Genomic DNA, 12454 nt, shown 5'->3' on the forward strand with positions numbered 1-12454 from the left:
TAGTCACGGTGGCCTTTAATCAGTACAGGTTTTACTGTAGTTCGAACCCATGAGAACCTGACTGAATCGGCCTAAAACCTGGCTGAGATCAATACAAGTCTTGTTTCTTGGTGAACTAAATCATTGGGAAGCAAGGAGAAGCCCAATGACATGAACAAAGTGCATGGTAACCAGCTCCCTGATGGTAGCGTTATCAATCTTTGATTATGCTCTCTAACAACGTGTGCGGCTGCCATTCGCTACGTGTATGTATGTCAGTGCTGTACATGCATGTGAAATGAAACAACCTTGGCACTGCGTCTGTGTGTGTGTGTGTGTGTGTGTGTGTGTGTGTGTGTGTGTGTGTGTGTGTGTGCGCGTGTGTGTGTATGCCGGAGTATGTGGTGTGTGTGTGTGTAGGAAAAAATGGAAAAATGAAAAATAGGGATTCACTGGCCAGAAAAAGTCACTTCAAACAGCTGTGTGGTGGATACCAGGCTAAAAATAGTGGCGGTCAATTCATCAGCCTTGCAAGCTGTTGAATGGTGTAATCCCAGCACAAGTTGCTATGTCTAACATAGCTGTTCGCTATCATCGCTTCCGCGATGGGCATGTCTGAGGTCCGGTGTGCGTGCGTGCGCGCGTGAGAGAGAGAGAGAGAGACAGACAGACAGTGACAAAGTGAATGCATACTTGCTGCACTGTCACACTATACTATGATGTATAAACTGAATGTGTCACATTGCATGTACATGTATGCAAGCCTGTAATTCTTTGCATGCAAACTACTTCCACAAGTAATCAATGTGTTTGAGCTCTCTTCTTACTTTCAGAGTCAGGAAATGTGCTGTTATCCCTGTTCGAAGTTGCTTTCTGGCAAGCTTAGACCGTATAGAAATGATCTTCATGCACATGGGGATGCTCATGCACATTGGGATACTCATGCGTTCCTTGTGCTTCAGAAAAAGTTATGCTATGGGGTCTCGAGCTTTGGAATTTGTTTCTCAGTCTCAGTTCGCACTTTCAAGCTGCCATAAGTTCAACAAAATGCATTACCCCGCTTTGGAAACTTGAGAATGAACTTCAGGCTCCGGTGAAATCCAAGCACTGAAGGAATAATTTACAACTGGGAGGTGGGTAGCTGAGCTAAATTACTGAATTTTTACAAAAATGACGAGAACTGAGGCATTGAAAGAGTATTTTGTGGAACGGCTTTTCTAAACTGCTGCTTGTGAGGAGCCTGAAGTTTGTTATTTTCCCACAGTGTGCATAGCGAGACAGAGAGCAATCATGTAGGTGTGATCAGTGCACTCAGTGTGCAATTTGTCTCCAAGAACTTGAAGCTGTCAGTACAGTATTATGTACCCTGCACACGAATATCATTTCTGGAAGGGAAAAGATGGCACACTTCTTTTTGTAAAACTAAAGTTTGAGCTCTTCACATCCAAAGACGTTGGAGCTATTAAATTTTTTCACAGTGTATGCCGTGTATGAGCAGCATGCAATAGTCTACTGCCGCTAACCAGCATTGCAGGCCCGGCTAGCCATTGGCGGACTATGCTCGGCCAATCGTCAAAATTATGCTTTTGATTATGCCACAATTATGCCAACAAATATGCTGAATTATGCTGAAATATGCTCGGTTCCACTATGTATTCACGCTGTACATAGAGGATTGAGAAACCACGCATACACACACGGCCATGCCCTAAGCATAATTTTTGTCTAAACCGAAAGGATTATGCCGACCTTACACGTTGGAATCCGTATATTATGCCGGAGCATAATTTTTTGACGAAATCCCAAGATTATGCCAAGTATTATGCCGGCATAATCCGCCAAGGGCTTGTAGGCCCGGCGGAACCGGTCCGGTTGGTCAGGCCATGGCTGGACACACTTAGTGACTATTTGGCCACCAATGTGTGGTAGCTGCTGAGTAGGTTTTGTGTAACGTTATACCCTCCATAGCATACACAACGTATGAAAGGCTAGGGTATGGCCGAACCAATCAAAAACTCTTTCCGCCTGTCCTGATGCAAGCAAGTGCTACGGTAGCGTCTTCCAGTGTTGTAGTGTACATGTACAAGCATGTACATGTACGTCTGCGCAAGCTTGTACTGTTGTAGATAGGCTAGCTATCACTTACCAACTGTCCGACACTGCTGGACACCTGCGGAAGGGTGGTCCGTAGTGACTCCCTGCGCATGCGAGCCCATGGTCGTGGTGACACGCGATCCAGAGGAATTTGACACGTTCTCCGATGCTGAGTCGGCCCGTCCTGCATGTCAAAATAGTGGAATACTTATCCCAAGGCCATGGATGCGCCATGGCGCTAGAAGGCCACCCTCGAAGCTCCAGCCAACCTTGTGTGGTCTGATGATGTCCGCAATGAATTGATGAGCCTAGTCTATGTGCACATACAATCGATGCGTGTGTCCAGGAAAGAACTTTCAGAAGATCAAGAAGACTCCCAGCATTTTTTGAGGGAGGGGAAAAATTTCTTTCGTCGGTTCGAGTAGGAGTTGGATGGGCAGAAAGTCAAAATGACCAACCCGCCGTTTCGGCCTCGCACCAATGCCGCGAAGACGCCAAGCTATGCGGCGTCTACTGCGGATGACCGCTTCTCAATGTTCCGCGGAACTCAGCAAGCTGCTGCCCCGCCGGCTGCAGGTCTGAATGGAGCGAAGCGCTTCGGCAGCAATGCGCCGCCGGACAGACAGCGCAGATGGACGGGAGCCGGCGGAGAATCAGCAAGCGGCCGAAGCAGTCAACTGCCATGGCTGGCCTCCGCGAAGCCGGGCAATGCGACTGTGCCACCACCGTCAGGACGACGCATACCTTCCCGCCACGCTCCTGGTGCCTCGATGGGCTTTACGGCCAGTCAACAGCAACACGCAACGGAGAGGTTCAATCGCTTCTCGGGTAACAGCCGGACGGGTGACTGCGATCTGCAGTTTGAGGTTTGGAACTTCGCCAGTCCTGCCAAAGCCTCGGAGCGACCACGAAGCGGTTCCGAACGTGCTGCGCCAGGTCGGGATGTTGAAGAGAGCTCTCCGCGTGCAGTATCACTGCCAGAGGTGGGAAGCTCTGGCCTGACGACCGTCCGCTTGCCACCCATTGTACCGGGTACCAGTGATGGCGGGGGTGGCGACGACGAAGAGGATGACGATCACTTCGGAGAGAACCAGGATGAGGACGAGGACGTTGTGCTGGACGAACAGGAGCAGAGTGACAACAGCGAAGAGGAGTCTTCTGGTGATGAAGAGGTATGGAGCCCGAGATTACTGCCACATTTGGCAAGGCCTCAGGTTTCACAATTCTTCGAAGATTCAGATTTCTTGTGTCCTTTCGCATACATTCACATGCGCAAACGGAGCAGGCACACACACGCACGCACGCTCGCGCGCGTGCACATACATACACACACAAACACACACACACACACACCGCATGCACATACACACACACACACACACACACACACACACACACACCGCACACGCACACACACACACACACAACCCAAGGCGGAACCAAGCAAGAGTCTATGTGCAGACCACTCCGGGCCCTGCTAGTTGTAGTTTGGGCTCAGCTAGTGTCAAACACGTCATGTGAATGCAGCCAGTGTTTTAGATTGCTTGGGAATCTGGCGCTCACCATTTTTCATGCACATGGGTTCAAGGCAGCCAGCAGGAACACAATATCCAGTCACAAAAGACCTGTCGGCTGCATGCATGCAATTATTTGTTTCTTAGTCACAGCTGAACATGCTTACTACTCAGTAACTGGAGAAAACCAAGGTGGTACACAATAAAACCTGCCCTAACCGGACACCCTTGGTGCAGCGGAAGCTGTCCTGATATGACAAGATTCCGCTTGATCCAGGGATGCATGTTCGATCCACAGCACTTTGTTGGACTGACAATAGGGCTTGAAAGTGCTACGTCACAGCATAGCCACAATTTCAAAAATTCAAAAATTGGATCCACTTGGATCCAGTTTTTGTATGGATCCAAGCACATTTCAAGCCGTCTTACTCACAGCAAGGTGATGTAACCAGTGAAACTGACTGATTTGGCTACTGGGGGCGGGGTTACAACTGGTGGCGAAGTAAAAGTCACCCCTGCATACGACATGAGTGGGTTGCTATGCACCCACATACTGAGGCAATAGCAAAGTCACACTTCAGTGGATCCAAAATAGAAATCTGACGTCAACTTACTACTCCCTGGCCGTTTTTGACGTCATCACTTTCAAGCCCTATGTGTCCGGTTAGGGTTCCGCTTGGTACAGGGGTACAGGGGTACAGGGGTACAGGGTCCAGCAAACATAGGGTCTTACTGTACTTCACAGCCTTCATTAACAGCACATCCTGTACTCATTACAATTGTCCTGCTTCCTGCAGCATGGTGCTGACAAGCAAGCAAGCGAGGGCATGTCCAGTGAACAGGCAGACACCAAGGAGCAGAGAACGGCCCCTCAGCGACGCCGTCGCCGGAGCATCATGCTGGAGTTTCCCAGCGCCGACAACGACTTTGGTCTGTTTCCGGCTACCATCATGCAGGAGCACGCTCTGATCGACGCTCGACTGGCCATCGCGCAACACCGCACGCTGCGGCACCTGGATCCGTCGTCGGCAGGCGCTGAGCTGTGCGCGGGCATTGACAACGTGGTACGCAGCTTTGCAATACGCGGCCCACTGGACTGCAAGATACTGGAGAAGGCAATCGGAGAAGAGGTGGCAAAGTGCCCACTGCTGCGTGTGATCTTCTACCAGTATAGAGATCAGCTGTTTTGCCGTGCGGCCAAAGGTCAGTTGTGTTGTAGCCTACAGTACTAGCCGGAGAACGGATCGCCGAAGAATGACCAGGCTAGAATACATGAAAAAAAAGAACTGTCTAGGCTAGGAGGCTAACCCCCCTCTCCCCCCCCCCCCCCCCCCCCAGTTCTTCGGCGACCGACAGTACTGTGCCATCTGTAGAGGGACTTAATGTCTGCCTTTGCGGGTTAGTTTTTTGAAAAGAGACTTCCACTAGATCTTCCTTTTCCCTATCAGCATGCGGTTGTTTCAGCTATCTCCCACACGGGAGCTGCTGTGTTTATAATGTAGTCATTCCCATTTCGAAGCCAGGACGTTTTCAACCAATCATGTGTTGCATTTGTATCTAAGCGGACTTCCACATGAAGTTGCATGTAGTTTAATTTTGTCCCTGTATCCATTGTGTCCTGGTATTATACTAGATCCTGTTCGGGTTCATCTGGAGCATGAGCTGAGTGGCAGCACGTCCGAAGCCATCGGAGACGCACGCCGGCGACCGTTCCACGTGCACCTCTACCCCATTGACCGCGAGGAAGTGGAGCGCGAGGGACTGCTGGTCGAGTGCACCGTCGCGGAAGCAGAAACCAGCAAGTCGCACATGATGCGCGGCCGTCGGCTGGACAAGCTACCGGAAGAAAGCGACGGGCCGCTGTCGGCACGGGCGGGGACAGCCAAGAAGCACGGGCAACGACGCAACAGCGCCTTACGGGGTTCCGGTGTCAATACATTCTCCTCGAAAATGAGCATAATTGATTTGGATGACGTGCAGGTATGAGATATAAGATTCAGAACTTGTAATTGTACAAGTAAAGTGTTTGCTCTCCGCGCTGGAGCTCACAAGTACAAGTGACGCTACAGTAGTAAAGCTAACACTTCCCTTGTCTTGACTCAAGGGCCGGGAGCAGCTATCGTCCTCTATAAGTTAAATGCATGCCATGTTCTATCTTCCTGCGGTGATCCTTGCAGATATACAAACCAGTAATGTCCATTGTACTGACCATATGGATCTGTTACTCTGTGTATAGGTTAACACCAGCACGAGAGCACGGCGCATTGGCAGTGCACTGAAGCGTCGCCCTTGGTCAAGTGTCATCCACATCAGTCGTGGCGAAGGACTCGACGAGATCGCCGAGCAGCAGAAAGCCACCGCTGCGGGTCCGCTATCGAGTCGTCAGGTACCCTCGTTGCTGTCCGTAGCCGGTGTGGGCGTGGAGAGCAGCACCACAAATGCGTTTGCCGAGTCGTCGAGTCGACTCGGGCCCGCGTCGGAGAGCAAGCGATCAATGACATCATCACAGAATGAGCTAGCGGAACGACCGAGCTCGGAACCGAGCATGGTAGTCTTGTGGCTTCGTGCAAAGGTGATCAGCACGTCGACTCAGGAACATCTGCTTGTGCTGTCGTCGCCGTCCTTTGTGTCCGATTACTGGTCTCTATCCATGCTCTTCATGAGCATCTGTAAGGCGTACACGGCTCTGGAACGACAGCACGCTGGCAATGATAAACGCTCTGCAGCGGGCGCCAGCAAGAGGATGACGCGTACGCGCAGCACGAATTCCCGGATGCAATCCCTTCCCATGCACGGCGCCGTGATGAAGTCCCCGTCGAGGATGGCCGGCCAAAGCTCCATCCAGGACCACTACGCACGGCACGCTCCTGCCAAGACGGCGGCATCGTCCACCACCGTAGCAGGCAGTGGTGTGCGCTTCCAGGAGGTTGCCATGCGCGAGGCGGAACTGCTGCAGCTGCGATCGCGGGGCAAGCTCTGGGAGCTGTGGGAGGCGCAGTCGACGCTCACGGTGCTCACTCGCCAGGGCCAGAAAAAGTCGAAGCCCGCACCCGTCCTGCAGCTGCCGTTCCACGTCCGCGGCGAGACTGCTCGGCGCACCGCCCTGCTAAAGAGCGCTCGCACTCGCACGGGAGCGTGCAGTGTCGGCGGTACGTTCACCTCGTTCAAATTCTTGAAGGTAAGGCTCTGCCCTGGCTCTCATCCAGCATGAATATTGTACATGCCGTGGGCACTGGGTGCATGCCATGGATAAATGTTCACTCTGAGATGGGTCTGGGCTCTGCACGTGTCCAGAAGTGCAGCTCCAATTGAAGTGCAAGGTCAGGACCAGCGGAAGCAGTTTTTGATTGGTTCGGTAGTATCGTGGCCTTTCATACGTTGGGTATCGAAATGTTGGATACCTATGCCCTCCACAGCACTAAACATGTCTAAAAAGTTGGTCCGGTAATAACCTGACCAACCAGACCGGTTCCGGCGGGCCTGAAGATAATAGATTCACCCTTGGCACATCCTCTCATCAAGAAGTGATAGTACAGCATGAAGCATTCGAATCAGCGTTCAGAATTCCTCTGACAGTAACTGGTGCACGGGGATGAAATGTGTACAAAGTGGTCGCATTGCTGTAGGATGGAGGAGTGGGTGCTTGTTTGGCACTGTTTGCACCTTTGTTTACATCAGGAGGACAAACATTTCGTGTAATGAAACGTCACAGCATGCTAATGATATCACCATGACATATTTAAAGCCCACTGTGCATGCCAAATATGGAAGGCACGAGTAATGCATGTGAGTACGCTCACTATGCTGGGATCAGCAATGCACTGTTCAACACTCCACACGACCATGCCCAGGTGGGCGTGTGGGGTCACCCGGTGCCAGTGGTACAAGCTGCGCCATTGCGCGATGAGCTTATCGCGCCTGTGGTCTTGAGAGAGGAAAGGAGGCTGTCAATGATGTCATCTTTTTATGGCTTATGTTTGCAGGTGGATGACTACATCACAGAGCTATTTCAGCGGAACCTGCCTGCGGCCGTGTGGCAGCGGATCAGTGCCGACAACCCTCTCTTCTTGATGTCACTGGCCCTGTTTGTTGTGCTGATGGGCCGCTGCTGTCGTGGCTGGGATGGCGGCGCTAACAACCGTGCTCCGCTGCAGAATGTGTCACAAACGAGCTCAACCCGACTCGGCACCCTCAGTGAGGCCGCCGGAGGATCGCAGCAGAGGAGACCACCGAGCTCTCGTGCCCAACCCTCGTCCCGGCGTTATCTCAACGCAGCCCCGCCGGGCGCTGGCTACTTTCTCGTCGGTCTTCCTCTTCAAGTGAGAGATCTCTCTCCCATGCAGATGTCCACCATCCATGGCCCGATGACAAACGGTACAGTAAATGTGGTACAAAGCAATTTCTGTAGCAGGCATGTCGCTGATTTGCCCTGAACTACTACGTTGTATGTTTGAATGTACAGTAAAACTTGTAATGGCGACCACTCGGATATGGCGACCACTCGACCATGGTGACCACTTTTCCTTGTCACGGACGCATTCACGTTCAAAACACCTCGGATAAGGCGACCACTCGCTCAACGCGACCGACGACCATCCACCCGCGACCGCGTTGCACAGTGCTAGTCATGTAAATGTACGCAGTGCATGGTGCACCAGGCATGGTAGATCTACACATCAGTGCAGGAAGTGTAGATGTACTTGGTGCATGCACGACATTTGACAGGTCTGAAGACCCCAGGCGCATGAGTCGTGCTAGAGTAGCACAGGTGTGTTCACTGTGATGCACTGATCAAAAATGATGTATCACATGTAGATATGGTCACATGACCCACTGAACCTGGATAAGAAGACCACCTGGCCACGGCGACCACTTTTTCTCGTCCCTTGAGGGGTCGCCTTATAGACAGGTTTCACTGTGCAGTGGCTTTGAGTGCACTGCAATCATCTACTTGAAGTACTCACACCATCATCTACCAGTATATCGACTTTGCTCAGGCAGACACAACCTGTTGCCTGAGTGTTGGTGGCAATAAGAAATGTAAAATAGAAAGTTAGAAACACCGTAATGTGTGCATCCCTCACTGTCTGTCTGTCTGTCTGTCCGTCTGTCTGTCCGTCTGTCTCTATCCCCGTGCCTGTCTAACTGATATGTCTCTGTTTTCCTCTGTCTTTTCTGTCTGCGGTTGACAGACGTTGGCTTGAAGGTAACCCTGCCTGCTTTCAAGACATTCAGCGATCTACTCATTGGACTTGACAAGAGCCTCAAGTCTATACGCAAACAGATCCACTTCCCGTTCAGCTCCATATCTGATGAGGTAAATGCTTGTATGAAGTTCTTCAGACCGAGGAGATGTTGCATGGCCACGAATTGGTCTGCAAATTATGGCATTAAAACTAGAAGTGCATAGCTTATCCATCACGTTGAACACTACGATGCAGTAACATACATGACAACACACCTCATCTGGTAGGGTGAGCATGTGCGACTACAGGAATGTTTATGGCAGGTGCTACGGCTGAAGGCTGGTAAGATATAAAAGCGATGTAAAGGAGATGCTATCAGGTTTTGTAAACCAGAAGTCTGTGAAATACAAACATTGTGTACCTGGTCAAAACCCGCTTCCACACAAAATTATCCCATTTCTCTGCCCTCCTCCTCCCCCCCCCCCCCCCACACATGGACCAAGGCCATTCGACTCAGCACCCCCGCGAAGACTACAACTGGTGAAAATTTGATTTTAGGGTATACTTCCCCTTTAACTCGAACAGGATTTTTCATTGCATGAAGCTGGTTGTTCCCGCGGCCATGAATGAGGATTTTGCATTGTCCGTGCTTTCTGCCTTTCAGATCGGAGTGCGCGGTGGACTGCCGGTTAGCTTTTCATTTCTGAGAAGGCGAGAAGTGCAATGCCTGACCAATCCGGAGGCATTCTACTTTACGGAAACGGCTGTTGGTGTTCCTGGCCAGGGTCTAGCTCGCTTTGGCAGTCAATGCTACCTGCAACCAGAACATGGGCAGCTCAAGGAGCACTGTCACCTGGAAGTACGTGCTTCGAGGCTATAGTTGGGCACGTGTGTGTGTGTGTGTGTGTGTGTGTTCATGTGTGTGGTGTGTGTGTGTGTGTGTGTGTGTACCTTCACTGGGGGCAGGGGTAACTGCAGTTGGATCCCGGGACGGATACCCTGATGTCGTCAATCCTTTTTCTGCACCGTGTCCCCACCCACTTACTGAGGTGTGGTGAGCCCATAACTGGGATCATTTCAAGTCCACCCTAGTTTGGGGATTTCAGGGGTGTTGGCCGTTGGGCAGTTCAATAGCCAATTGAGTCATCTTTCCAAGATTTCTTTTGAGTCTCTCTCCCCTCTCCCGGGAGACCCACGAGACTAGTTTTGGCAGTGAGCAAGTACATGTGGACAGTACTGCAGGGCCTGCTGGAGAGCCGGGTCAGCCGGGTCACGCGCCCGGCTGGGGAACTGCACGACCTGGCTGAACAGATAACACCGGGTCAAGTCTGACCCGGCTGAAAAATTCTCAAACTGACAATGGATTCCTAAAATACCGGTATTTTACGACTCGCGGACACCATCTGTTGCAAATCTAGCGCAACCGTACACACTACAGTCTACAAGCGACAGAAACTCGGCTAGGGTCAACTGGGGTCAACTGGTTCGAGCGCGATCTGGCCAGCGGCGAGCAGGAAGTCATGACGTCAGGACATTCAAAGTCGATGGGGCAGGCAGTCAAAAGCGTAACTTTGGCTATAGCTTTTGACACAGTTGCAAGTTTTCAGCCAACTGGCGATTTGGACAATGGAGCACTAATTAGAAAACAGAATTCCTTTTTTTCAAATTACTTGTTAAATCAGAATCCAATGGAACTAGGGGATGCCCTCCCCAGCGACATCCGTGCCATCCATCACGCTCGGCAGTTTCGCACGCAGGTAATCCCCTATACCTGTGCCCTGTAGATGTCGACAAGCGAAATCTGTTTTTTTCTGTTCTCTTTCTGTTGTACCCGATCTCCCTCTGATGTACCGCTGACTCTACGTTGAAGATCAAAGTATTTGAATTCTCATTCCCATTATGCATGATTTTCATATTCGCTTTCATGTTATTGGGTTCTATGCCCGTTTGAATTTGCGAATCAAAATAAATACAAACAAACAACGAACAAACAAACAACTGCTTCGCATTCTTCACATAATGTCGTTTACCTTCTACGTTTGCGGACTTTGATAGTTCGCCTTGTTCTCTAAAATTTCGGATTTCCGGTAATACATTCGCCTTTCTGTTTTCCTGCGTTTTGAGCAGGCTTTTTGGTTGTTTTTCTGCCGGATGATCTGACCCGGCTTGACCCGGCTGGCCTGCATGCGCCAGGTACACTCTGACCGGGCTGTGTTGAATGTCTAGAGCAGGCCCTGTACTGCTGGGCGCCGAACTCAATGGCCAGCCTAGAATTTCGTCAAGCAGAGCATACCAATGTATACACATTGACTCAACTGCGCGTAGACTGTAATACATGAAAATGAGAACGGTCTAGGAGGCTGACCCCCCAGTTCTTCGGCGACCGGCAGTACTATACATGGTGTGTGTGTGTGTGTGTGTGTGTGTGTGTGTGTGTGTGTGTGTGTGTGTGTGTGTGTGTGTGCATGTGTGTGTGTGTGTGTGTGTGTGCATGTGTGTGTGTGTGTGTGTGTGTGTGTGTGTGCCGAGCAATCATAGCACCCAGGTGCTATGATTGCTCGGCATTACGACTGTAGTGGGCGGTGGAAGGTTGCTACACTGTAGACTTTGTAGTACTCCGTTGTGACATGGACACCAAACCAACTGTGTTCCATTTCTTTCTTTCTGTTACTCCTGCAGCTGTTGCTTTGGGAGATGTTGGAGAACGAGTCGGTTCGCGGCGGATTCCGCTTTCAGCCGCAGCTGATCCGGGCATCCCTGGTGGAGGGTCTGGCCGACCAGTTTTGCCATCTCGCCGGCGTTGTGGCCGAGAATCCGAGCATTGCTCTGTCCGACTTGGCTGCGTGCATGGCGCCACCGTTCGAGCACCGGCGTGCCTGCGAGCGCCAGCCGAGTGCCTTTAAGCGGAACCGATAGAGATGACACTGAGTACCGCTGAGCCGGCGGAATGTCCCCGACTGCAAATTACACTAGTAGCTTGGCAGAGCCGCCGGCGACTTTTGTTCTAACTGAACTTGATCCTCGGCAAGGTGTATGACTTGATCCTCGGCAAAGTGTATTACTTGATCCTCGGCAATACTCCACTGTCATAGTGTACGCCTTTGAGTACGTCACCATACACACTATTTTAAAAGAATTGTCAGCGCTACGTGAATCAAATAATTCAATGCAGAGTCTGCTAAAAGCTATCACCAGCCAGAGCAGCTGACTGCATTAGCGCCGGATGATGTCAGAATCAGACACAGGGGCGTCGGAAGGTATTTTAGTGTGGTACGGTCAGCCATCTGAAGTACACTTTACTCGTGCGGGAGGGATGGCTGAGCCGAGAATTTTGGAAATTTAGAGCCCAAATCAGTGCATTTTATTGATTCATGGGGTACTTGGGGCAAAAAGTGGTACGGTCAATACCGTAGTGACCGTACCGTGTGCGACGCCCCTGAGACAGATGACCTGATTGGAGATACATGACATGTACAATCACGAGTGCCTTGTATTGGTACTAATGCCAAGAGTACAGTCATACTACTGTTTATGTGCTGGGTGAATGTATGATGAAACAGTTTTTATAATCACAAACCCCCAGATAGGGGAAGGGTTATGTGCATGGGTTACATGGCTGCAGACTTACCAGAGAACGTGGCAAAAACACAGAACTGCGAAGTCCCGGGAAGATCAACTCGA

General features: G+C 50.9%; 1 protein-coding gene across 1 annotated transcript; it reads left to right on the forward strand.

The window, feature by feature from the left end:
- The first annotated feature begins 2398 nt into the window (after positions 1–2398).
- LOC135817807 (uncharacterized) lies at positions 2399–12409 on the forward strand. The gene is made up of 8 exons (XM_065331075.1): positions 2399–3245; positions 4385–4790; positions 5221–5567; positions 5824–6765; positions 7571–7961; positions 8780–8904; positions 9438–9632; positions 11453–12409. The coding sequence occupies exons 1-8, from the start codon at positions 2523–2525 to the stop codon at positions 11687–11689; spliced, it is 3366 nt and encodes a 1121-aa protein (XP_065187147.1). The 5' UTR covers positions 2399–2522; the 3' UTR covers positions 11690–12409.
- The last annotated feature ends 45 nt before the right edge of the window (positions 12410–12454 follow it).

This window comes from Sycon ciliatum, chromosome 5 (assembly GCF_964019385.1).
Source record: "Sycon ciliatum chromosome 5, ocSycCili1.1, whole genome shotgun sequence".
NCBI lineage: Eukaryota > Metazoa > Porifera > Calcarea > Leucosolenida > Sycettidae > Sycon > Sycon ciliatum.

What these genes read in the sequence shown, in the direction of transcription:
- LOC135817807 (XM_065331075.1), top strand. Translation starts at nt 2,523, where the DNA reads ATGACCAACCCGCCGTTTCGGCCTCGCACCAATGCCGCGAAGACGCCA. An exon ending in TTGATTTGGATGACGTGCAG is followed by an intron (nt 5,568 to 5,823) that starts GTATGAGATATA and finishes CTCTGTGTATAG; the next exon opens with GTTAACACCAGCACGAGAGC. An exon ending in CCTCGTTCAAATTCTTGAAG is followed by an intron (nt 6,766 to 7,570) that starts GTAAGGCTCTGC and finishes TTATGTTTGCAG; the next exon opens with GTGGATGACTACATCACAGA.